Genomic DNA, 27,456 nt, shown 5'->3' with positions numbered 1-27,456 from the left:
ACGAAGTTTGTTCTATTATTTAGTCACCCATTGAATACACTTTCCCACACTTTCATGTGTCCTCGGTTTAATACACATCTCCGTCTTACAGGCAAGCCGGCACGTGCGCAAGCAACACTCGGCAAGCCCTACGAGATTGCTTTTGCTTGAACAGAGAAAGGCCTAATAGAGAGAGAAATAAGTGTCTAGAAGAGAGAGAGGCCTAATAGAGAGAGAAATAAGTGTCAGAGCAAATTGCCTTTCTGAACAAAGCTAACTGATGTCATGTTTCACCCAGCAATACAATCTGCTGAGTAGAAAAAGAACCTGGCTCTTGCCTATGAGTAGTCATCGGAGAATGCATTGGCGACAATATGAGTCTTGAGCATTGATGTGCTGCCGTATGTCTGTGCGTTCGTCTACCACTTCTGCTGATAACCACATAGATGTATCGATGATGTTATTTCATAAAGTGCAAGTTTCAGTATCCTGTATTTTGTTTAATTGCTAGTTTAAAAAAAAAGTTGCTAAAGAGCTTATGCAAAAACACTCGAGCACATAAATATCCTCTCTCTCTCTCTTTTTACATTATCTAGTGAAATATGGAGCTCTCGTGAGGTGATTTTCTCCATGAGGTTTGCATCTGATGGGCAATGTTTTTATCATTATTATTAATATTACTATTAGTGGTGGTGATGTGCTTGTGCAAGGCAACTGGGACAACAGCATCGTGCCACTTTGCTGGCCGGTAGTCTTGTGGCTGTGTCGGTGTAAATGCTCCAAGCACATAATGGCCAGTGCCAAGGCACTGCATCATATGGTTGTGCAGTTATCACGTGAATTTCTTGACTCGCTTATGTTTTATTGTTTTTGCAGTTGCCTTCAGACAATTTAGAATAGCTCAGATAAAATAAGCTCTAGCCCTAGTAGACCTCTTTAGCTAGTTTGCAGGCATTTGCAATGGGAGTTTACTGGGGTTTGGCAATCTAGGATGCTCCTAATGGTTCTGCTGTTCTCATCTTTGTTTCTTTTGGCACTGCAGGTACATATTGCCTCTGTACCGCCTGTCGTACCAGTGGTACTGTGGCTTTGGCTGGCTGGTCGTCATTGTCGTTGGCAGTGTAGTCGCATTGCTGACGGGTGGTGCCAAGGACGTCGACCCTTGCTGCTTGAGCCCATTGGTTACCAGGAATTCCAGCTGTCGTCAGCGGTCGTGGTCACTGGGCAGGGTGCGACATTCATCTGTCGCAAGTTCACAGGCATGCATGCATTCTTGAGACTAGGGCTGTCTGTTCTCTCACTTATGATTTACTAACCGCATACGCATTATAAATTGTATTTGGCTTGCCTCATAAGCTAGTGCTGCATCTCAATAACTAGATATGAAACTAATTTGTATCGTGAGGTGTAATAGCTTTGCCTTTTTTAACTGTACCAGGTCACGGGGTGTGCATTTAGCTGTTCGCATTAGGGCACTGTTGCGACACTACTGACGCATGTTTGGTACATCTGCATAGCACAAATTGTAATGTTGAATGCCAGTACAGTGAAATTGCCCCCATAATAAAAGTTTCAATCCCCCATTTTCTGCCTACAGAAAATGTGAAAAAAAAAAAAGCTTTTCAGAATGGATAATTTTCCTGGACAGTATTTTTTCTACTTCAAGAAAGCTTTCACTAATGCAACCAGATATGGAAGGGGCATCATCATCAGTATTGCCCCCAATTTCAAATTGCGGTTCCACGATTTTACGAAAGCTCCTGACTCCCTTTGCAGTGTGGTCATATTTCAAAACCGTAGTCTTTGTCAGAGATGTATTTTCTGATGCCATATGCACATCCAGATTACTTTATTTGCCGAGTGAGTTGCTTAGCAGCCCCATCCATCACACTGTAGCTGACACATTTGATGTGAATACGGACAATAGTAGGGTTGCTCTTAATCCTCAAAAACTTTCATCTTATTACTAACATTGCGCACATACTGCTTCGAGTCTGAAATAAACTACTGCTCGTCAGCACCATCATCGCAGTCGTTGATAAAGACCATGTCATTCTGAAGGCGCAGATGTGCATCCAGTGCAGACCAAGTTGATACAAAGCTACAGCTTGCTGCAAATGCTGTAGACAAAGTGGCTGTCACTGTTCTTGCAAATGCTAACCGCACAGCTCTGCATGGCCAACAAATCGCAACAATTCTGCTTTTCGCACCTGATGAAGACATAACGGGTGTCGCAATAGATGCGACCTTGTATAGCAATCCTGAATGATGGAGTCGAAGCGGACCTAACATTTCCTGCCACGGGCAACGACACTATCGACGTAATCATAGATATTAACCACGATACTTCGAAGACATTCAGCCAATACTGGGGTAGATTGAGGGCAATAAAAGCACAGAATACCTCCGTATAGTTATAAAGCATGAAGCATTTTGCCTGTCTACTGATAACCATGGCAATGCAGACTCTGATGCTTTGTTATGATTGCCTGTACGCTTTGCATGCTTTGAGGTTCATCCTCACAGTAACTACGGTGCAGCAATATGCGCGTGTCAAAATTAACACTGTTTAATGCAATTAAGTAATTTGCTTCATGTTACCAGAATATGAGTCATAATAATTCAAAGTTCCAAATTTGTGTGACATATATTTAAAGTACAGTAAAACCTCGCTAATTCAAACTCGGATAATTCGAAATTTCGGTTATTTCAAAGAACTTCTGCAGTCCTGTGTTTTTCAATGCAAATTTTACCGGATTATTTGAACAGCCCGCGGGGTTTTATTCGGATAATTCGTAATTCCCGCCGGCAGCAATAGACAAGAAACAGCCTTCCGGCGATGCTCAGAGGTCATAATAGTTGGAGTACCAAAAACGAGTTAAAATGCGTTTTCCGTTTTGTGTTTTCGACGTTTGTATTTTTCCACGTTTCACCGTTTGTCGTGCATTCCGTTTCACGTTTTTCATGTAGCTCGCATGCTTCCGACCATTAGTCTTGTTTACTTCTCCTCCTACGCCTGCTTGTGTCGCGTGCGAAGTGCTGACCACATTTTGGACTCATGATGCCAAAGTACAAGACGCTGACGCTGCGGGAGATGGTGTCTCTGATCGAGGAGGCTGAGAAGTTGACATGCACAAAGACCCAACTCGCCGAAAAGCACAGGATGCCCTTGTTGACGCTCTCAACCATTTTCAAGAACAAAGAAAAGTTGCTCGAGGCATATGGGAAAACGCATTCGTCAAAGCGATCAAGGATTCGCTTCCCAACGCACCCGGACGTTGAGGTCGCTTTGATGCAGCACGCAAACGCAGCTCATCTTCCCGTGAACGGCATCATCCTTAGGGAGAAGGCTGATGACCTGGCACTGCGCCTTGGCCATGAAGGTTTTAAGTGCAGTAATGATTGGTTCGCCCGATTTAAAGAGCGAAATAACCTTACATACTTGACCGTGTGTGGGGAAAGCGGCAGCACCGACACGAACGTCGTTGACGATTGGCAGATGCGTACGCTGGCACCGCTGCTTCGGGAGTTTGGCGAGGACGATGTCTACAACTTGGATGAGGCAGCCTTGTTCTATAAAATGCTTCCCACTAAAACATTTGCTACCAAGGACACCACTGTCTCTGGGAGAAAGCAGCCCAAGGAGAGGATATCTATTCTGTTCGGTGCGAACATGTCTGGAAGCGACAAGCTTCCACTGCTCGTAATTAGCTGATTGGATAGGCCTAGGTGCTCTAAGAACGCGCGCCTTCCTCCGAGGGATGTTGTCACGCAGACATAACAAGAAGGCCTGGATGACGGCGGCGATATTTAAGGAATACGTGCGGTTCTTCGACTGGAAGTCTGTTGCCAAAGGCCGGAAAGTGCTCTTTGTTATTGATAATTGCCTAGCCCACGGGGACATCAGAAACCTTGAAGTCGTTAAGATTGTCTTCTTTCCGGCAAATACTACGGCCATATCACAGCCGATGGACCAAGGATTATCCTGCAAACGAGGAAGATTTACCGCCACCACCTATTGAAGCGGGTTTTGCTTTGCTACGACAATGGGAAGCAATACCACATCGATCTGCTTGGTGCGATTTGTTTAATTGCCTTTGCCTGGAAGGAGTTAAAGCCAAAAGTGATCAAGTGTTGTTTTGAACACGCCGGGTTCTGCAAACAAAGTGGCGAAGATCTTGATGAAGATTGCAGCTTGTCTAGCCTAGACAACGAGGGAGACTCGCTGTGTGCCCGGATCAATGACTCCAACGACGGTGAGGGACTAGGCTTCGCGGGGTATTCCAGTGTTGAGGCGGGTGTACAGACATCATACACTGATGTGCACGAGGACATCACCGACAGTGAGCAAGTCGGTGATGATGGTGGCGATAACGAGCCCGCGCGCGCGCCCGCTTTGGCCTCGGTTGTCGACGCCGCGAACACCTTCCGCAGCTTTGTCGAGTGCAGCGGTGGGGACAGTGAAATGCTGAGTATTGTGAGCAGGTTTGAGAACATGGCACTTGGGACGGCGAATTACCGCAATAAGCAATCCAGTATCACCGATTATTTCCAATAACCTTTTTTCTTGCAAAAAAAAAAAAAATGTGATTTCGTATAGCAGTGCTTGTCTGCTTTTTTTTTTTTCGTTTTGGTCAATTCGAAAATTCGCTTAATTCGAAGAATTTTCGCGGTCCGGCGGGCTTCGTATTATCGAGGATTTACTGTATTAGTTCCGCAAAATTTTGCAGTAAACTTTTGTGCCTGTTGTTGTACTAGCAGGATTTAAATGTGTTGTTTACACTGCACAAGTACATTTGTCTGCTGTGTATTTGCCATGGCTAACAATATAGCAGTTGATGCTGACCAAACAAATGCAGTTTGGGTTATCACGATTGATTTTTGGCCTTACAAAGTTGTGCAAAAAACGGGGGCCCCTCAGTTAAATTAGCACCGAGTTTGAGGTAATGGAAGTTAGTTGTACTTAGTTTCGCTTTACTAGTAACCAACATTTCATCACAAAATATAAATACAGCAGAGTCTCAATTACATGTCCCCCTGTTTTGTGACGACCTGCCTTTTACAGCGAATTGGTCTCATCCCAGCAAAACTCTCTTCGAAATAATGTATTAAAAAAATCTGCTAGACAACACAATTTTATGTGAACTCCCCATTGTATGAAAACTCACTGATACAGTTCCGAAAAAACAAATATTCATGGGTGCAAAATAAAACCTTCTGTGTCCCTAGTTGACCATTAGTTAGAAGAAAAGTAGTGAAACAGGTACAGTATGCCTTCCTAAAATGGGAAATTTATTTTCCTGGTGGTTCATGTGCTTTTGTGATCCAGCTTTCTGGCTTTAAAATTGCTTCTGGGTACGTCTCAATTGTGAATGTATGCAGGATCATTAAAGTTTGTCTTCGCCTTGCCGCGCGTGCCCCGCCACGGTGGTCTAGTGGCTAAGGTACTCGGCTGCTGACCCGCAGGTCGCGGGATCAAATCCCGGCTGTGGCGGCTGCATTTCCGATGGAGGCGGAAATGTTGTAGGCCCGTGTACTCAGATTTGGGTGCAAGCTAAAGAACCCCAGGTGGTCAAAATTTCTGGAGCCCTCCACTACGCGTCTCTCATAATCATATAGTGGTTTTGGGACGTTAAACCGCACAAATCAATCAATCAATCGCCTTGCCGCGAAGGTCTAGTGGTTAAGGTACTCGGCTGCTGACCCTCAGGTCACGGGATTGAATCCTGGCTGCGGTGGCTGCATTTTTGATGAAGGCAAAAATGCTGTATGCCTGTGTGCTCAGATTTGGGAGCACGATAAAGAACCCCAGGTGGTTGAAATTTCCAGAGCTCCTCACTACAGTGTGTCGCATAATCATATGTTTTGGGACGTTAAACCCCACATATTGATCAATCAATAACACTTGTCTTCAACATTCGCACATTCTCACTGTTTCGGCCCGTGGGAAGATTTCGTAGTCGAAATACAGTTCAAGAGGTCCTCCCTTTGTCTGCTGTGCTCAGTTACAGGTCTAAACCAAGCAAAAAGGACACGATGCAGCTATCAACACCGCGTAAATAACTTCCCCTTGACGCAAGCATTCGTAACAACAGTGGGACATCACTGGTTGCACTTTACAAAGGAACAAATATGATGCACTCTGATAAGTCGCGCGCATTAATGCATCCTATGCGAACTTGAAACAAAATGTGCTCTGTCGCCATTGTGTGCCTTACTCTTCTAGCAGAAAGCTGTTGCCAAAAGTAGTTTTGTGTTTACGCACAAGCAACGGACATGATTTATAGGGTAAATGTTAGTGGTGCATGAATATTCGAAATTTCGAATAATATTATAATAGTGTTTGCTATTCGGTTTGATACGCACTGGAATTTTACTATTCGAACTTCTCGACAAATACAATCAACTCCAGATTGAAAGCAGCCCCTTCAGATTTTCGATATGCCTCACCCTGTCACATTCTCAAATCGCGGAGAAGCGGCCTTTTAGGCTGTATGATTCTAAATGCATTGACTCAAGACAAAGGTGGTTCTAACATGGAGATGATAGATGTGGCAGAGGTGGGGACTCAATCAACACTGTTTTGGACCTGAAATTCGGGCAGTAAGACCGAAAAATCAGACGCCATAGATCTTTAGCATCCAAAATTTGAGATGTTCTTATATGTGAAAGAGAAAGGAAATAGCATCTTTGCCTTTCAGGAGTAAATTCTTGTCAGCAACACTTAGGGTGCACCAAATCATGCACACTTATAAAATCCGGCCTCTGCATTGCCTAATGCTCAATAAGACAACTGTGAAACACCACACTGCCAGCGCTTCGTCAACCTATCCAAAAGAAACACTTTCATGTTCCTATCTTGTAAAAATATGCTTAGGAATTCTTCCTAACTTTCTGCATTTTCGCTTCGAATTATTCAAAAAAAAGTTTCAGAAATATTTGACTCAATTCACACTTGCACTTTAATATTCAAATTCACTTTGCACCCAAAATTTTGATATTTGCACAGGTCTAGTTAAAATGAGTGTTGAATTCAATTTTTGTAAGTTGAGAGAGAATAAGAATTTGCTGACACTTGCTTTTAAATATTCAGCTGTCATTTTAAAAAGTAATTTAGCCTTTGTTGTTTGGAGAGGTGCAGGCTTATTCCGTGGGCATCTCTTCAGGCGGTCCGACACCGGCAAGAGTGCGTGTCACTGCCTGTATTCGTAGCATTTGTATTATATGATGCCCGAATTATACGACAGTTTTATGTGGTCCTCTGAAAATCACATAACTGCGTTTCTACTGTACTCTTGAAAAAGAAACACTATTTTACCAGACTTCGGTAAATGCTTCTCAATGTGCAGTCATGCTGCCATAGATGTACCCTTGTGCACATGTTTTTCTTCACAAGGTACTATTGTGAGAGGCACTCAAGATTTTAGGCTATACTTGCAATCTGTGAGATGCTAATATTGGTTTTTGTTGTGCAAAGCACATTCATCCATTCTGTGCTATTTCTTTTGCAGATTCCCATGACTGCGATCAAAGAATAGCATCTCCCACAAACAGTGCCTCGCCCAAGCACCAGTAGAGAAGAAACTTGCAGCAGCGAGTCAATGGTTTTATTTTTCATTCTCATGAGGGCAGTGCTCAGAATTCACCTTGGGGTGTGCCATGTATTCATTTGGTGACTAGGAACACCCCTGTCAGATTCTTTTATCTGCTATACATGTTTTATTATTCTTGTATATACATGAAGCTGCGGCACAGTGTCTATGCCATTTTTAAAGTATTAAGACATCGTCTCACTCAGTTTCCTCCATTAGTGTTTTAACTGGAATATGTGGCCTGTCCTGGTTACTTTTTTTTTTACCTTCATTTTACTTCCTTGCCATCAAACATATATTTCTTGTTAATTTCTGTCATAGGAAGCTTGTAGCGGTGGTTATGTTTCAATGTAGTGAATGGACTACAGATCTCATATTTTGTGGAAATCTAAGGAGTGGTGTACAGATCTGTGAAGCACGTATATTAAGGTGTGCTGGACATAAAACTTATCCAAGTCTTCCATGCCAAGTTGCGTTCAGGCCGAAGTGATTCAATGTAGTTTTTTTTATCTTCTTTCCCTCCCTAGGCAACTCTTCTCCCATTATTGCGGTCAGTATGCATTCTTTTGAGCAAACGCCGTCCTTATTATAGTCATGATATAGACATATGTATTGGTGTGTAAACGATTGTTGGTGCTGACTTGAAACTGTTGCTGGTCTTTATGCTAATGATGAACTGCCTTATAGAGGAATGTAGATGTGGAATGTGTTATAAGCCTGACTGTGGTTGTTGTTGGAGTTAACACTGTCAAGCGTAAGGTTTAAAAAATGTTTCAAAGCTTCAGAAGCGAGGTTGTAAGGTTGTTCCTTTTCACACCTAGTGTTAAAAGATGTTCATATTGCCCCTGGGCCTAGTTATGCAATTATGTGAAAAGGAACCGTGCCATTGTGTTCTCGGTGGTTTGCACATTTAAGCCCAAAGAATTGATAATGTAGATGCTTGCTGAAAGTTACAGGGGGAAGTAGTCGTCACAGTAGCTTTAAGAACGTCCCAAGGACATCTGAGAACCACAGGTGCTTGTAATCCACAATGATGAGGTGGACTAGCTTAGAAGAGGCAAGTGCAATAGAACAGACCCTAATAAAGTTATGCAAGACAGGCTGGATCTGGAACAAACATTATTATTATTTGCCACTCTTGTACTTTATCTTTCCTCTTAATTTTCCAGATTTCCTTCACCTAGATTTTACTAAACTTAAATTTTGCAAGACACAATCTCTTTGAAAACAATAACCAAAGGTCTTTCTGAAGTTACTGCGATTCAGAGTGACATTCATTCAAACATCCCGCAGTGCACAGACCTGTTGTGAGATGTTCTCATTAACAAATGAACATCATGACGTGAAGAAGTTTTCGGCATTTCGTGAAAAAGATACTTTGTTAAAAGGAGCACATTTGAGGCAGGGGCTGCTCTTTGTCATTCAAAAAGCTGTGTACATGATACTTGGCTGCAATATGCACATAGGCATAGTTCTGCTGCCGTCTTTTGAAAGGAGACCTTCGCGACGTATGTGCGTGTGTTGCGGGAGAACGAACTATGCCCCTCAGATTACTGTCGCTGTCGGAAATCGGAGTCCGAAACGGGTGCAGATTCATAAGTTATTTTTACACATTCCACCTAGAAGTATACCTTCACCACATATTTGGGACATTCTGTTACTTCCCTTTTTTTTGGAAGGAGCATACTTTGAAAGTGCAATATGTTTTGTAGGTGAGATTTCACTGTCTACACATGCTCTTTTTTCATTCTGACCCTTTTTAGAGTCATGGTATCACTTATTGGTGATAAGCTAATGCTGGCACGATGAAGATTTCGTGTGTATTCTAGCAGTGGTTTCTTGTGGGTGCCAATTGTGTTAAGTAATCTGCTGTAAAACACATGTGCGGTTGTCAGCTGTGATAAACTTTTGGCATCGAGTATTGTGAAATCGACATCACATAAACACCAGTGGATGTTCTCACGGAAAAACAAAAAAAGTGGGGGTCTTTCGTGTGGTAGGCCATATTAGCTGTTCTGTTGGTCTTCACTTTTTTGTTTTAATTTTTATTCGTTTTATCTTTCATGTTGTGTTGTTTTAAAAGTTTAGACCTTTGCAATGTTTTGGAAACACTGTGGTTCTCTTTCTCATAGTGTTCACATTGCCGCAGCGCACAGATGTTAATTTTAAATGTGCTCCTTTGGCTTTGCTCCATGTTGGAGCACAGCTCCCCGTAGAAACACAGGGTGTATGGACTTGCTCAGTTGTTGTTATTGTTTGTGGCAGCTATCACCACAGCAACCATATCAGTGTGTCTCAATGCTTGATTATTTGTAAGGATCAAACATTGGGTAATATAACCTGAGGTGTACAATCAAGACTTCTTTATCACGTGTATTTTTAAGTGATGTGCTTTCGATCTTTATTAATGGGCTTGTGTGGATTTTTCCAGTGGTTGTGAAGATCCCAAAATAATCATCACTAATGTGTCATTGAACAAATGAACAAAAGTAATGAAATTAAGTTATAGCACTTTAAAGCTACAGTATTGTACATTTATGTGCCCTATTTTTACAAATTTATCAAAATAATTTTATTTGCACCATTCTGAAAACTATGTGATCATTGTTAGCCGTCATGCTGGTGCAAGTTATTGCTTGTTACTCTAACAATATTGTTGGCTGACAAATATTGACTGACAAATATTGTTCTTCTGCAGCGATAACTATGAAGAATATAGCACCCTGTCACTTACTGGCGACGCAATGCATGTGGGTGCGTCATTATGTTTCAAGCCTCACATTTAGTGTGTAATGCTGTAGCAAACAAGTCGTGAAAGAGGAAACGTCACTATCGTTATTTGCCATATGTAGGGTGTCGCATAGCTGAAACCTGTCGCATAGCTGAAAATACCTAGCTTCGGGAGCAATGAAGGAATTCTCTTAGGGCTTTTTCTTTGTTAGGCACAAAACCAAATACTAAATCCATCATCCAATTAGGTCAAGGAAGGCCTTGGGAATATTCGTTGTTTTTAACTGCAGGGTAATAATTATGATGAATTGATACAAATTGAATTGAGCAAAAAGGCACCCTTTGTTTCCCACTGATAGAAGTGACAAATAATGTTTCCTATGCTTACCTTGGCTTGATTGTTGGAATCCTTTGATTTGATCTAGTTTGAGAAAGTAACCAGGCTATGCTGAGCATAGTAATCCATTTCGTATATCGTAAGCAGCTATTAGTCATCAGGAACATGATTTTAAACTGCACTTTATGCAAAAGACATGAGCATGCCATTTCAAACTTTTTAATATATTAATCAAGGTCTATGAGGTTTTAATTTCCAATTCCAACTTGTGAAACCATGAACACCAGAAGAGTTATCACAAAATGCTGCAGCCTGTGAGAATATGTAGGCTGTGACACTATGTTATTGACACTACACTACATGGCCTAGCCCAGCTTTTGCCGTGTAGGATTACATGCTTGCCTGGCAAATTGTACTGGTTCTGTAGATAGCGGAATAGTCAACTGTGTTCAAGAAGGCAACTAAGCAGATGTGCCGAACCCAAAAAGTACCCGTGTATAAAGATGTCTACTGCAATTAAAAGAATTTTCCTACACAAAGTGTGGACCCCGCATGCATTGCTGACAGGGCTGCACAACAATAGTGCTAGGTGTACGTGAAGAAAGAGTGTTAAGTGTGCACGTGTCCTGTTCAAATTACTTATTTCGAAACATTACGTCATCCTTATTAAAAAAAGGGGGGGAAACCTGCAACAGACCTTTGCTTGGCAGATCTCCCATTTCTTGACTGTTTTTCTTATTAGACTGTGATGTGTTCATCTTTGAAGTTGTGAATATAAAGTGCATCTCTCTTGCTAAGCTAGTAGGATGGACAAATACTGAAAGAAAATAGGGGTTTTTAAATGGGCTAGTCGGTTTATGTACATTGTGGCAGAACAGCGCAATAAATGGGACAGTGAACACCATGGGTCAGCAAAAGTCGAGCTCACTGAGACTCGCTCATGAAAGATTTTTCGCTCTGAGGGCTCGCTCAAGCTCAGACTTGCCAAAATTTTTCCGAGCCGGACTCGTTTGGTTCGGGAAATTTCGGCAAGCCGGACTCGTTCTGCTCACACTCAAAAAATTTTTTTTGAATTCGACTCTCTCGGAGTCTGAGTAAGTAGACTCGCGAGTCGGTTGAACTAGAATTAGCTTGCACAACCATGGTTTCAATGCTCTTTTAACACCAATATCTCAAGCAATCTATGCCCTTCTTAATGCCCTTTGTTATAGTACTTTGGAATATGAGTTATGGGTGGTTGCAAACGAGTAAGGACATTTTGCTTAGATGACTACATGTAATATATTTATTAACAACTTTCCTGGAAGAGTTGCCGGGACAGAGGTCAAGGCACCCTTCCTACAAATTCACGTCTGTGATCAATAAATATTCAAATAGTTTACGATACTGCTTTGGAATGTGTGTGACTAAATGCGAATACAGGTAAGGCTGATAGTAATGCTGAAGATGAGTAGATAAGAATTCTATAGGTTGGCGAAAAAATGCGTTCACTTGGAGCTCGCTCAAAAAACATATCTTTCACTTTGTACTGACACTTGCGACAATTTTCTTTAACCAGACTCACCCGCACTGATTCAGATTCACGGCTTCACATCAGAGTCCGAGCAAGTCTACTCGTGAGCGAGTTCGCTCACCTATGGTGAACACACATCGGGGAGTGTCGGTTTGAAATACTCATTACTTTGTTGTCCAACAGTGTAGACAAATTTCCGGGAGAAAAGGGTGGCTCAACCATACTTCACATATGTACGTGTGTGCACTTGCATGCACACGTGTCTATACCCACAAAAAATTGAAAAAAATTCAAAGTAAAAAAGAGGTGCTTCAATAGTGTTGGAGGGGTCCTTTAAGAATTCTGCGTGGCAATCAAGTATTCTACCACACAGCCAGGCCAGGCCTCGAAACTGCTTTTCAAGTAGACCGTAATGTTTGTGAAACTTCAATTGTGATTGCAGTGCTGGCTATCCAATCTTATAAGTACATACGTAGTTCTATCATTCAGCCGTCACGTCGGGTTAACGACAATTGTAGGCAAGTGCCAAAAAGTGCCACCCACTGAAGCTCGTTTATCTAGCAACACCGTGTCTGGTGTTTTTAATACCCATGCTACTGTTGGCATCATTACGCAACAGTAAAAATGCCTCTGTTTTAGGATGTGTCTGTGCATAAAACAGGTGTGCATATATTTAACGTAATTTCATGACGTTTTGCTGAATTAAAAAATTACACACAATCACCTTCCCTCCACATGCTTCGCTTAACACCGATCTCCAACGTGAGTGAGATCGGTCGAATTTTTTAACATGCAGGTTGGGAAACTTTGATCTGCATAGGCAAGGGTTGATGCTGATGCTGATGACCTCTAATGGATGGCGCTTACCCACAAAGGGGGATGAGCCAAGAACCGGGCGGCAGGATACTTAAATGAAACTAAACTAAAAATGAAGCCAATCTGAAAAAGTAGCTTAAAATAATACTACCAAAAAACAAAAATTTGTGCTGAGCAAGCGGTCAAACCATCTTTTGTTTTTGAAAGACATAACCACAACATTTGCGCTCGGCGTTTGTCGTCGTCGTCATTGTTGTTTTCCTCTGCACATGGCTCGTACCCATTGGAGGTGATTGGCCGATTATAAGGTGAATTAGCCCGATACGTGTGCATTGCTTCATTTCTAGAAATGCTAGTTGTTTAATTATGATTTGAAGTGCCAATTGCGAATTTGAAAAATATGTAGTGAGCCTACAATTCAGCAAAAAAGTCGTTTAGTCGCACTGATGTGTTCCTGAACGGTTGTTACACAACATACGAACGAGTGACCGGGCGCTAACTCTCAACTGATTATTTCGTGAGCCGCCACCCGAGGCTGCACACACATCCGCGCGCACACACAGACAAATGCTCTCCCAGTTGTTCACGAATGCGTTCGTAGGTTTTTTGCCCTCGGTAAGTATTCCACGTTCTACGTAGTGTTCCCTGTTGTGGGTACGTGCCATTTCTTTAAAGCACACCATTGTCGTCAGGCTGGCCAACAGGGTTGGTTTAGCACTGGCATCGCGGATCTCCAATATTAAGCTATCATGACGTCAAATCGTAAGTGCACGGCGATTTAGCAAGCGTATGAACGAGTTAATTTTATAACGAAGTACTCCTTCCGCGTACGTGCTGTTGTACTGTGCGCGCTGCTGTGCTTGTAGTATATGCTATGTGCGCACAGCAGCGGCAGTTTTTCTTCTGGGGGGGGGGGGGGAGGGGGGTCACCTTTTTTATCTGAAGTGGGGGGGGGGGGCAGGCAGGTAAATGTTCATAAATTATGGGGAGGGGGGCATGGGCACGGTGTGCTGTGCCACAATCTAGGGGTTCGAAAGGATAAGCTGCACTACAGCGCAAGGTGTTTCGTATTTTTGTAATGTTTTGTTTAGAATATGTTCAGTGGCGTGTAATGTTCAGGGGTTGCGAGGGTGCAGTCAACCATACTTCATGTGTGTTCGCGCGCGCGTTTGTATGTGCGACTAATTTGTGGCAGCAGGGGAGAAAACCTACCAGAGAATATGGTAGAGGCCGTATTTTAAGGGCTATTTCGCATAAGACATATAGGCGCCGCCATCTTGGGTTGTTAAGTCGATGTTTAGTTGTTTTTGTATATTGCGACGTGAATTTAGTAAGGCCATGAAACATTGTACGCACGAAGCCAACCGTTTTTACGCGTATGCGTCAACCGTAACCATGTTGATTTAGTCATTGAAGATTCGAAACATAGCACCTGAAGGCCCAACATGGCGGCACAGAAACCCGTCCGTAAAATAGTCGAAGGTTTTTCAGGGTAAAATTTTTGTTACTACCTTTACGCCAGCGATTGCCTGCTTTGTACGGTCCCCTGAGCACGTTTGGACATCGCCAAGGAATAAGGGCACATGCCTGCGAGGCGCGGGAAACGGTCGAAATTATAAAACGGTCATGGTCCCTCCCTGTCGGGGTAGCCTCTTTTGGCAAGAGCGAAAGCCACAGCCACGCAGGCCGATAGATTGGGCGCTCCTTGTAGCGTCACTCATGATCTTTATTAGCATCCTCATTGAAACTGTGTGACTAGTTAGTATACTTTGATTCAGTATCGTAATTTTTTTTTTTTTTTGGGGGGGGGGGGTTGGAGTGAGCTTCAACCATACTTTATGTATGTTCGTGCGTACATATATGTGTAAAACATTTTTTCGAAAGGGGATATCCCCCAAACCCTGCTTACTCCAATGCTTGGATCCGCCTTTGAGCTTGCGACTAGTACAAGAATAGTACAAGAATGTGAATATCGTGAAAAGGAAGTTCACCGATAAAGATTGACTGAGTGCTAGGGGAAGATTTTTTCCTAATCATGACGGGCAATTAAACGGACAGACAAGCGCTCAGGACACGCACTGAGACAACCCCGCCAATGGAAATACTGTCTATGGTCTGAATCATGTTTTTCATGTTAAAAGCGGACTTATATTTCTATTTATTCACAAAACTTCTGGCGCCTCACGCGGCAAAAAAAAGTGATCATGTACCACAGCAATTATTCTCCCCCCTCCACCCCCCCCGTCTACTTTATGGGGTACATATGTGCATTAAACGTGGGAGCATCAGTAAAAATATCGGAGGCGTTATTCGAAGGTCACACGCTAATTCGGTCCCTGTACACGGCAAGTTATCGTTCCGTCCACTTTTCTTTCTTCAGGTTTAAATTACATTTGCTACAAGTTATCGTTCCGTCCACTTTTTTTTCTTCAGATTTAAATTACATTTACTACTAATAATATCTCTTATCTTTCTTCGCATTATTATCAGTTAGTTCTCATTTATATTGCGTCTAAAGAAGAAAAACGAGCCCTTGAAATTTCCACTTTTCCTTTTGAGGCTTATTTCTCACAAGGTCCGGAGTACGGCGCAGCAAGGTGTCAGAAAAAAAAATAATAAACTCAACTGGATGCGTCTTCGTCCCAAATGACGAAATTATCGCCCTAGTCCGCTATTCGAACTCGTCAACAGTCCTTAGGCTGACGAGCTTCTGCACGGTTTGTATATTCACTGTACGTGCAGCTTCCAGTTGTCAATTTCTTCTCGCTCGTTCTGCAATCTTTTTTTTTTTTTAAATTCGAAAGACTGCCCTTTGGCCTACCAAGCATACATAAAAACGACACAGGTTCATCACACATAAATAAACAAGTTACACTCATGCATAAAGTTTAACAAAGATCGGTGGAAAGGTCCTCTTATCCACTCTTGTAAGTCCGGAGGGCGTATAAGTGTGGCAGCTTGGGGCAGTTGGTATGACGTGACGCGCTATAACTATCGTCCTCAGGGCCACAAGGACGGTGACCCGTTGTTCTAAGATGACGAAGGCGCGCTTGCTCTATGCCCGGCCACGACCAGAGCAAGTGGGTCACGTCCACGGCAGTTATGGGAGCGTCACAAAAGGGGCACGTGGTTCCATAGGATGCGCGGTACTGTTACGGCCAGTGGGCGGTCAATGAGCAACCCGAAGTCACTGAATCGCTACCGGAGACCGCTTATCAGCGCCCGGAAGAAAAGCGTTGGTCTCGCGTTCGAATCTTGGACGAGGACGGATTCTCCGACCACTGGGAAGCTCACTTTATGAGAAATCCGCTATAACATGCATCTTCGTGCTACATCCGCGTGGACGAAACAAGTCGATGATTTCATGAACCGTTCCCGGTTTGCCAAACACGGACCTTTGTCGTCTATTATAAATTTTACACGCCTGCTTTTTCGTTGTAGATTTACTACTGAAGGCGTTTTTGTTGCGCTTCCTTAGCGAGTGGCACCAGCCACGCCGGCGGCAGCATCCAGTCCGGGTCCCACGCTAGCAGCAAGAAGGGCGCCGCCAAGAAGGGGGCCAAGAATGAAGTGCATCCCGAGAAGAAGGACGAACCGCCCATGGAGGTCCTGTACACGGCCAAGGATCTCAGGCAGGTTCCCGTAGAGCACGTATTTTGGGACACCAGCCGTGGAGCACCGTTCACGGGTGGCTGCCTGATGATCGGTGCAATAGTAAAGACGGTTTCAAGGTCAAAAGCGTTGTACACCACCAAAAAAAAAAAAAAAAATCTCCGGTCACCCCATTTACTAGCTCCTAACGTCGAAACTGAAAGCACGTTTTCAAGTCATTTTCAAGGGTAAAGAAAGTCTCTCTTTCGTTTTTAACATAAAAGGAACGTACGGAGAGTCCAAAGAAATGTTTTGAATTTTTATAATTTTTATGTATCTCGAAGGAACATTTCTTTGAATATATATATATATATATATATATATATATATATATATATATATATATATATATATATATATATATATATATATATATATATATAAAGAAAGGAAACTGTAGAAATTCAACGGGCTCTATATTCTAAAACTCTTACTGTCCACCGATATTAGGGGACAAAACCGTATGTCTTCGAGGGGCTGTGTTTGTAAACAGTGAAAGGGTATTTATACGAATAGCACGCTCGCCCATCTGTGACTGCGAAAAACATGTGCGCGACAAGAGCGCCACCTCCTTGCGTCTACCTGAAATTATAAAGCTCGCCGGGATCGAAGTATTGCGTCCACGCACGTGTGCAGGGCATTTTATCCCCGCGCTCCTCAGTTCGTCGCACGGTCAGCGTTTTGAAAACACTGCACGAGCTTCCTGCGTGAGTTCGACCACTTTAGTTTTGGGCAGGGGTCCGGAAACCCAACATAACTTCCCCCGTCGTCAATGTGTCAATTTAACACCCGGACCCGCGGTATACTAAAGACAGGGCAATATGCCGAAATTTTTACTTCGGGGAATTGGGTGAGGGGCACCTCCGCGATCTGTAGTGGGGGGCCAGATGTGGTCGAGTGGCGCTGTGCACTCTGGGTGCCATGACAAAAAAAAAAAAGGGGGGGGGGGGAGGGGGCGGCACAAGCCAGGTGTGCCACCCTCTGGCTACGCAACTAAGGCTACGACAGTCCACCTGTGTTGTCCTCTCATAGACGTCAATGAAACTTTCCAGTAGTTTATAGCTGCCAGTGTGCTTATACAGTATTCGGCCTTTTCCAGGTTTCCGACGTACGTGATCATCGACGGCCTTTACCTTCCCATCGATGTTGACGAGATGTCATTACGCTTCGCTCTCAACTACAGGCCAGTATATAACCGATATGACAAAAAAGAAAATGAAAGTAACGTTGTGCGTGTAGCATTGTGGGAGGACCTATATGATATATGTAGCTGCAAGGTGTTAAATGTTTACACTGGTGTGCAGAACTCGGAATATATTTTTGCGAATGAATTCATCGCGAAAGAGTGCGGGCGTGCAAACACGGGAGCAAGAGAAGAGAACGAGTGAAGACAAACGCCCGATGAATGCGGCGAGCTCTTGCGCATATAATTAGCTCTCGGTATTTCAGGCATGCATGCATCAGCGTCTGAATGAAGCTTGTGGTCTGTGCATGTGTACGACATGACTGCCTTTATTTTACTCATAACATTTCGGAGCACCAAAATTAGGAAAGTACACCTAGTTGTCATACGAGTATATAGACGTGACAACTAACAGACAATGATAGACAATACAGGATGTTGTTAGAAGTAATTGTAACGTAATTGCGAAGAAATAAAAGTGAACTAAAACATAACTTGTCACCAGCAAGATCCAAACCTGCGACCTTAGAATAACGCGTTCGATGCTACTTCACTGTGCTACGGATGCAGTCATCCCTATATGTCCGCTTCTAAGGTACATGTGTGCATTTAAACGCGGGAGCATCAATCAGCGCAGTCTGTTGCGATTGCTGCGAGTGCGGCACATTCTTCTTGCCTGTTGGCGTACGAAAACGCCAACAGACATGTACGGTCCTGGTCAAAAATTCGGAGGCCACGCTTCCATAGAAATACATCAGATAGCAGCCTGGAAACTTTTGAACTCCCCCCCCCCCCCCCCCCCCACTGTACATTAGAAGATCCGTTGCAGGAGCGACCTTACGCGTGCGCACGATGGGTGCAGGGGGACCCTGTTCATAAGGGGGGAGGTGTCTGTTCCATCCTTACTAATTCGGACCTGCGCCGTAATTGTTTATTAAAGTGCAAGGTTATGACAAATAATGCAGGTTTTTGACGATAATAGTGGCCGACGACCACTGTTGTTTCATTCCAAGATACGTTTACTTCGCATTTTTACCCCCGCAAAGCAGGGGGCCAACAACAGGCCGTTCTGGGATACACGTCATCGCTTGTTGATTTTTCACTTTCGCATTTCCTGCGAAGTTTTCTTGTGTGTGGTGGGGGAGGAGGACGCTGCGGCGAGATTTCGCCCCCCTCTCTATGCGAAACCCTGCTCGCGCCTATGGGAACGACCCTCGGAAATACGCGCATGTCGCTGCAGGCCATCGAAGGGTGACATAATGGTGGTCTCGTACCCCAAGTGTGGCGGCGTCTGGGTGGCTCAGATTGTCTACTTGCTCCTCAACGACTGTGTTCCCTTGGCAGATGCCAACGCCTTCGATATTCAGGCGAGTATACATACTCATTCCACCTGAAATGCTGTACGATTTTAATTTGTTTCGTGATTTGAATGTAGTGTCAGCGTCAAATGAAACCCGAACAGCGGCAAGCCTTCGCGATGGTACAGCGCACGCCGTCCAGTTATCACGATTGACAGGCGCGCGCATCCTGTTCGGGTCTGCGGCATATATGCGTGCCTGTCCATGGTGAGTAGTGGACGGTGCACACTATATCATTACGAATGGTTGCCGCTGTTCGGATTTCATTTGATGCAGGCAGTACAGTGTGCTGCATAGTTAAGGCCATCGCGCGTCTGCGCCCACGCTCGCTATCAGCAAGCCGCTGCGCGCGTTCGAAGAAAAAAAAATTGGCCCCCTTATCTGCATGTTACTCTGCAAATGTCGTCGAAAGACAATAGTCTCGCGCCTGGAGAGAGTGGACAAAACGTTTATTTGATGTTTTGCGCAAGAAAATCGGTTAATGGTATTCTGGAAGCGCTGCGTTAGAGTGCCTCGAGCGTGCAGCGGAGGCGAACGAGCGCATCAAGTCACGTCACACGTGAGACATGAGCGCCATCTGGCAGCTTTCTTAAAGAACAAAGCGCGTGGCTCTGAGACGGGTGTGCGCGTCCATCTCAGAGGTGATAAGGTGTAGAACGTAAGGCAACGGGTAGGTGCCGCCACCATGTCGTCTTAGCAAGGCGTTGTAAACACTTGCCTTTTCGTGCAAGCGTTGCATGGTCAGCGCAACTTAGAATTACTTATGTACGCCTTTTCTAGTAAGAGACACACATACAGAATATTGACCTGTTGTTGTGGTGCCTCAGATATGCGCAATAATTGCTTTCCAATTGACAATCGCACAAGTATGAACGCTGAATCTTGAGCAATATTGGTGGGCGCTGTGGATGGGGTCGGCCGTTTGGAGTGTCGTTTGGCCTATTTGGTGCCGTTAAATGCAAGTGTACCGCTAAGGGCGGACAAACAGACAAGTGTACAGGCAGACAGACCAAAATTTTTGCGTCGAAGGTCCCCAAGATAGACTATCGTCTTTAAAATAGAAAAAGTGCTCAAGGTCATGACGCGTGCGTGATCTAACTTCTTTCCCCCGTACCATCCCTCCCAGGCTGTTTAGCTCCCAGCGTGCTCGTCGGGACGACAGAAGAGAGAAAGCAATCGCAACGTGCGACGAATCTTTGTGACTCCACTTGCAGTTGACGGATTACAAAAAACTTTGCGGCGGTCGATTCATGAGGCAGTGAACTCCACAATTAAAGACATTCGATGGTTGCTGGAAAAAAGTGTTGCAGTTCCCCTTTCGTGCCAGAACACTTGATATATCAACATAGGGCAGTGTCAAACGCTCTATGAAGTTGGTGTTTTCTCTCATGAACTTGTTTTTTTTTTTTTTTAGTAGCGAGCGGTGTGATTTCGAGGCTCCTATATCTGTACCGCATTTTTTCGCTTACAACCGGCCCTTGCATATAATTTTATGGCCAACTACGAATGGCGCAAAAATAGTAACTTAAAAAAAAAGGTATTTTGTCCTGTGCCAGGTGTGCCACCTTCTATATGCATTATCGTGAAGCAATTCCGTAAATACAACTTGCACACGAAAATTTGCTTTGAAAATGAAAAAAAAATAATACATATATTGGAATATAACGATATATGTGGTTCCGGCTGTGTTTATTTCAGCATGACGTTTTTTTTTAGCCTCTGTTGTATTAGGTAGACGCAGTAATCTGGACTATGATGAACATTGCATGCGCCAAACCTTGCGAAAGAAAATGTCACGCCTTTATATCCTTGTTTCGAAAGCGCGCATGCTTGCGCGCGTTCGATATCTCGTGTGAACGATAATCGTAAACTTCAGGGTATACCTTCTCGGCGTGTGACAACAATAATAATCTTCGGTGTTTTGCGCCCCAAACCCCACCATATATGGTTGCCAAAGACGCCGTAGTGAAGGGCTCCGTAAATTTGGACCACCTGACCTAAATTCTAAGCGTTTTAGCCACTATTGTTAATGCGGCCTCGAAGTGCGGGTCAAGCGCCAGAACCGCTAGACCACCCACCGGCTGCAGTCTCAGCGTGTGAAAGGGTATACACGCCATTTTTGCAGATGCCGAACCTGGAGGAGTGCGGCTACATGATGCCCCGCGAGCGCGCCGCCAACGATGAGGTTCGCATCGTGCGCTCGCACCTTCCGTACCACAAGATGCGCATCAACCCGATGGCCAAGTACATCTACGTGACGCGCAACCCGAAGGACTGCTGCGTGGCCATGTTCCACTACATCAAGCACATGAACATCTACCGCTTCAAGGAGGGCCAGTGGGACAACTTCTTCGAGTGGTTCATCCGGGGACGCGTCTGCTACAACGACTACTTCGACCACATCATCCACTACTGGGTGCACCGGAAGGACTGTCACGTGCTCTTCCTCACCTACGAGAACATGACGCTCGACCACAAGAGCCACATCTTCATGCTCGCCAACTTCATCGGTGAGGGACGTCGCTCTGCCCGAACGATGCGGCGGGAGGGCCCGATGCCAGCAAAACTTCTTCTTGTGTAGCGCATGCAATGAGATTTCCGAAGACGTGCAGCGTCAGGCAACCACACATCGACGTTAATTAACGTTACACGACAAGAATACTTTGGATAGAAGCTGATTACTAAATGTGTACTTTAAGGCACAAACCGGAGTGTTTGTGATAAAGTAGCCTCAAAATGTCCGGTTGAAGCTTTGAAGATGTATCTCGTGCTTACAAGAATCCTTATCATCCATAAATGGGGTCGTCTTGTATTTCTGATAAGGTACACGTCGTCTTTCTGCGATTGTTTTGCTTAGAGAAGCGAGGACGTCTCGTACCGTCATCGAACGTATTTTCCGTGTTGTAGTGATTCTGTTAGTATAATCTAGATTAATGCCCATCGTTCGATGACGTAGACGTAATAGTACATCGGGGTTAAAGTCCCAAAACCGCTATATGATTATGAGAGACGCCGTAGTGGAGGACTCCCGAAATTTCGACCACCTGGTGTTCTTTAACGTGCGCTGACATCGCACCGTATACACGGGCCTCAAGCATTTCCGCCTCCATGGAAAATGCAGCCGGTATCGAACCCGCGACCTTCGCGTCGGCCGCTGAGCACCTTAAGGGCCTTTCCACGCACTTCCCGCACAGCCGCAAAGCACGTGCCGGGACCCCTGCCGCACGCAAGCGGGGGACAAATAAGCCAATTGGCGACGCTCTTTCACTCTCCTCAGCGTCGCCAATTGGCTTATTTGTCCCCCGCTTGCGTGCGGCAGGGGTCCCGGCACGTGCGTTGCGGCTGTGCGGGAAGTGCGTGTAAAGGCCATAACCACTGCGGCGGGTGATGGTGTCAATGAGAGCGGCGTGCCAGGCTTGATGAGGTTGTATAGCGTCTCGACCCGGCGCAGGCGGCGTGGCTGGCACCATGGTCAAGGACCGGCACATGCTGAAGAAGCTGATCCACCGCAGCTCCTACTCGTACATGTCCCAGTTCTTCAAGGAGGAGAGCCATCTGGGCAACCTGACCAAGGGCCGCATTGGCGAATGGAAGGCCGTGTTCTCGCCCGCACAGGCGGCCCGCCTCGACCGAAAGTTCTACGAGCGCTTCGGGAACAGCGAGATCGCCAACCTGTGGCGCTACATTGTGCGCTTTGACCGACCCGCCACCTGATTATAATGCCATATAGGTGGCCCCAAATAATGGTCGCACCGTTGAAACCTTGTCGAAATATATCGACGGGAATTCACGGAGATTCAAGAGACGTACGCACCCTGTATATGTGGAAAGAGCCGATTATATAGCACAATTTGTACTTATATATACGCGGTGCGTTTGACGCGACATAATAAAATCAACAGCTGTGGAAGTTGCAGAGCGCACAAAGTTTACAAAAGAAAAAAAAAATAGACGGGAGAGGCACTCAACACTGTACTTGTGGTGTACACTTAACTGCCATCTCGACAAGTGCTTAACGCCATATCACGAACTCATAATGTACGTGTGCTATATTTAATTAACGGCCATCTCGACAAATGCTTAACGTGATATCACGATCTCCTCATCATGTAATTGTACTGTATACTTAATTAACGGCTATCTCGACAAATTCTTAACGCAATATCACGAACTCCTCATCATGTACTTCTGCTATATACTTAATTAAATGCCATCTCGACAAATGCTTAACACGATATCACGAAGTTCTTTACATCGCGGAAGCTTTTGTTCTGGCGACACCATTTGTTCCGGCCGAAGCCAAAACCCTACCATAACGGCAGAGGACACAAAACGCGGATTGTCATTGTCGTTATTGACGTTATTTTTTTGTGTGTTATTTTATGGATTAGTGCGGCACACTTTCTTATCCAGTTGCACGTGTACTAGTACTGATACTTTTCCGAATCATCCTCGGCTAAGCATTGTGAGAAACATATTTCCGGCTAGCTTTATTTCTGTTGTTCCGTTTTCAGCCTTATTAAAGTTTGTGACGCAAGAGGCGAAAGAAAAATGAGAAACGAGCGCGCGAGATGCACGTGCTGGTGTTGGAAGTGTTGCGAATTCGATGAAGAATGTCACTGAATTGGAAACAATTTAATGTGATGCCGGAACTTTTGTAGTTATGTAGCTTTTTGTGTACGGGCGATTGATTTTCACTTATACAACAAGCGTTAAAAACTACAGAATTTATCATCACGCGCGAGGCTTTAGCATTACAAATAAGTGGGGGGCCCTTAAGCTTTGCGTTTAAGGCCAAGCCCCATAAACGCGAAAATGCACGCGACAGCGACGAGCGATGCTATGAGCGACTAAACGGGGCGTTCGCGCGATCGCTCGGTTCTCCAGATTTGGAAACCGTCACCCATCGCCCGGAAGTGCAGTGCTAAAAGCGCCAGAACAGTGTGTACATGATTGACGTACTGCCGGTTCTCTCCATGTGCAGCGATTCCCGCGAAACCACCACCTCCTCTCATGCTGCTGTCCGCCTGAGTCACGTGTGTACAACGAAGAAATAACGTAATGTTTATACACGTTCCTGTAAAAGAAGACAATGATGAACCCCTTCCGTTTCATTATGCAACCACACATTTTATTTTTACATTGCATACTGTCAACTACGCGGAATTTTCGGTACGAGTAGACGGCCTCGCGCCAGCCACAGTGGAGTTCGCTCGCCGAAGCCGTCGCGTGAATGAGGTTTGCCGGGGCAAGCGACTGATCGCGCGAAGCCGATCTACGTCGCGTCGCTGTCGCGAGCATTTTCGCGGTTATGGGATTTGGCGCTTAAGAGTAGAACGCGATAGCGATATCCTCTTAGTGCAAACATTTACTGTATGATGTTTCTCGAGAAGTTTAAATTGTAGATAACTACAACGTAATCTATGATCCGGTTAGACCAAACAACATCAAATAAATCTTTGGACCTAATTCAAACATGGTTCACAGGCTGGCAAATGACCACCAACAAAAAGAAAACTGTCGCAATGACAATTAGTCGCAAAAAGCACCCGATAACGTTTCCTTACTGTTTTGATAATGAACCTTTGGAAAAGCAGTAACTAACTATAAGTATCTGGTAGTCACCACCTCTCACGATCTTAAATGGAACGACCACATTGACTACATACATGGAAAGGCGATGAAAAAACCCGGATATTTAATTAAGGAGGCATTTGAGTAAGCCATCTCCAGAAGTAAAGATATTAGACTATAAAACATTTATTCGGCCACTCCTGAAATACTGTGCCGCTTTTTGGGATCCATACACACACACACAAAAAATAAATACCGGAACAAATGCATAAAAAATCAGTTAGGTTCATTTTTAATAATTAGGCTCATTTTTATTAAATACATTTGGGAGGCATCAGTCACATCTCTTCTAGAAGCGGCTGAGCTCGAAAAATTAGCCAATTGGCGATACCGCGAACGAATGAAAGTATTTTACCTTCCTTATCATGGGCAGTTAGGTTTTAAAAAATGATGTATATCTAAAAGACTCCCACCGGTGGCCTACTCGGTCCCTTCACAATAAAAAAGTAACAGAGTTCTCTAGTCACACCAACATGTTCCAGTATTCTTTTTTCCCGAGAACTGCAACCAAATAGAATTCCCACCCCTCAACTGTGGTCAAATGCCCGTCGCTATCATCCTATCTACGGGCCCTTCAGTCCACAAGACATAGCTCTGACATAGTTTCACATGAATCCCGACGCTCTTTTTCTTCATATGTTTACGTATTCATGTGTTCACTAGTTATTTAAATATCTTGCTGCTTTGTTTGTACGAATTCGTTGTATTCATCTTTTTTGTTGTTGTTATTATCGCTGCAATGCCTCATATGTGTTTACTGTTTTTTATTCACTTGTACCCACTCCTGCCTAAGGTCTGAAAGGTAGGAAGATCAGACCAGACCGGCAGTACTGTACATATATATATATATATATATATATATATATATATATATATATATATATATATATATAATGAGATATAACAGACAGTAATGCCAAGGAATGTACAGGGGAAGTTATTAACATTAATGGAATGTAAATAAGAAGAAAGTAAAGTGGATGAAAAAATTACCAACTGTAAGCAGGAATCGAACCTACGACCTTCGAATTCGAAGGTCGTAGGTTCGATTCCTGCTTACAGTTGGTAATTTTTTCATCCACTTTACTTTCTTCTTATTTACATTCCATTAATGTTAATAACTTCCCCTGTACATTCCTTGGCATTACTGTCTGTTATATCTCATTATTATTGTGTTAAAAACACGGAAAAACGAGCCCTTAGGTATACACTTCTTTCCCTTATTTCATTGAACGAGGGTCTCGTACTGGCAGACTTGGTGTGTTTAGGTTGTATAAGAGGGACAATTAATCAGCTGCCCGCTCATAATAAGTTCACGTGCTACGTGACGCCAAACATGCGCATAAGAGTGTTTTCACACTCGTTGTTTGGCTTATAGATGGCGCTGACTGTCGCTCCTACTTCTAAAAATTCACAGATAAACCCAAAAAAGTGGATGGAGGGAGTGCCGCTGTAATAGCTCAGTGGTTAGAGCATCGAACGCGTAATTCGAAGGTCGAAGGTTCGATTCCTGCTTACAGTTGGTAATTTTTTCATCCACTTTACTTTCTTCTTATTTACATTCCATTAATGTTAATAACTTCCCCTGTACATTCCTTGGCATTACTGTCTGTTATATCTCATTATTATTGTGTTAAAAACACGGAAAAACGAGCCCTTAGGTATACACTTCTTTCCCTTATATATATATATATATATATATATATATATATATATATATATATATATATATATATATATATATATATATAAGTTGAAAGTGACTTGTGTCGGTGAAGTATATGTCTACATACTGTGTAGTGGGTGCCTTGTTTCAAACCACGAGCAATCATGCGCGTGAAATGTTTTAGAATTCGCTATGCATCCACTACGTATTAAGGGAATACGCGCGGCATAACGCGCGTGTCCTTTGTAATGGGTGACCGGTTTTAAAACCACGAAGTCGTTATTATATAGGCCCGATCACTCGTATACCAGGCAGTATACAACACGATATTACACGTGTTGCGAAGCCTGTATACAGAACGCGTGTGCTTGTAAAGTATGTAGATTATTTTGACTTCATTTCCAAGCAGAAGTTATTATCAGTGTATTTACAAGCATACTCGTGGCTGCGCGGTAGAACACCTGGAAAAAATTCTTCCTGCGCGGGTTAATGCGTTAGGGCCAAACCTCATAAGCGCAAAAATGCACGCGACAGCGACGAGCGACGCGACGTAGATCGTCTTCGCGCGATCAGTCGCTAGCGCAGAGGCAAGCCTCATTCACGCGACGGCTTCGGCGAGCGAATTCCACTGTTGCTGGCACGAGTCCGTCAACTCGCACCAAGAAAACCGCGTAGCGAGCGGTATGCAATTTAAAAATAAGATATATTGTTGTGTAATGGAACGGAAAGTATTTATTATTGCCTGGCAGCATTTTTTATATGCGCATGCTTAATAAACATTGCGTTATTTCTTGTTGCGCATACGTGACTCGGGCAGGGTCACGTGCACCTATGTAGTCTTCGTCTTTTCTGGTTTTTCGCTATTGGCTGCTTGAGCCCAGCACTTCCGGGCGATGAGCGACGGTTTCCAAATCTGGAGAACCGAGCGATCGCGCGAAAACGAGCACGCGACACGTCGCGCGAACGCCCTGTTTCGTCGCTCATAGCGTCGCTCGTC

At 44.1% G+C, this 27,456-nt stretch overlaps 3 protein-coding genes across 6 annotated transcripts in view; all 3 read left to right on the top strand.

Annotated features, from left to right (window-relative positions):
• Positions 1–11,177, top strand: part of LOC119185850 (putative sodium-dependent multivitamin transporter) — a 41,732-nt gene extending 30,555 nt beyond the window's left edge. For 3 of the 4 annotated variants that reach the window (XM_075892803.1, XM_075892805.1, XM_037434715.2), the window contains exons 11-12: positions 1,022–1,238; positions 7,491–11,177. In XM_075892803.1, the coding sequence (XP_075748918.1) occupies positions 1,022–1,238; positions 7,491–7,517 (244 nt within the window). In that variant the 3' untranslated portion in view covers positions 7,518–11,177. The remainder of the gene's footprint in view (positions 1–1,021; positions 1,239–7,490) is intronic. The other variant, XM_075892806.1, reaches the window with a different exon arrangement.
• A 992-nt stretch (positions 11,178–12,169) lies between these two features.
• Positions 12,170–16,810, top strand: LOC142767171 (uncharacterized). Its single transcript, XM_075868390.1, has 2 exons — positions 12,170–13,729; positions 16,446–16,810. The coding sequence occupies exons 1-2, from the start codon at positions 13,717–13,719 to the stop codon at positions 16,808–16,810; spliced, it is 378 nt and encodes a 125-aa protein (XP_075724505.1). The 5' UTR covers positions 12,170–13,716.
• A 1,842-nt stretch (positions 16,811–18,652) lies between these two features.
• Positions 18,653–23,389, top strand: LOC119160119 (sulfotransferase ssu-1). The gene is made up of 3 exons (XM_037412839.2): positions 18,653–19,168; positions 21,285–21,669; positions 22,611–23,389. Exons 1-3 carry the CDS (start codon positions 18,761–18,763, stop codon positions 22,871–22,873), a joined length of 1,056 nt encoding a protein of 351 aa, XP_037268736.2. The 5' UTR covers positions 18,653–18,760; the 3' UTR covers positions 22,874–23,389.
• Positions 23,390–27,456: the final 4,067 nt, after the last annotated feature.

The sequence above is a fragment of the Rhipicephalus microplus genome, chromosome 1, assembly GCF_043290135.1.
Source record: "Rhipicephalus microplus isolate Deutch F79 chromosome 1, USDA_Rmic, whole genome shotgun sequence".
NCBI lineage: Eukaryota > Metazoa > Arthropoda > Arachnida > Ixodida > Ixodidae > Rhipicephalus > Rhipicephalus microplus.
The sequence above is the reverse complement of the archived record's forward strand: the minus strand, read 5'-3'. Positions and strand labels throughout refer to the sequence as shown.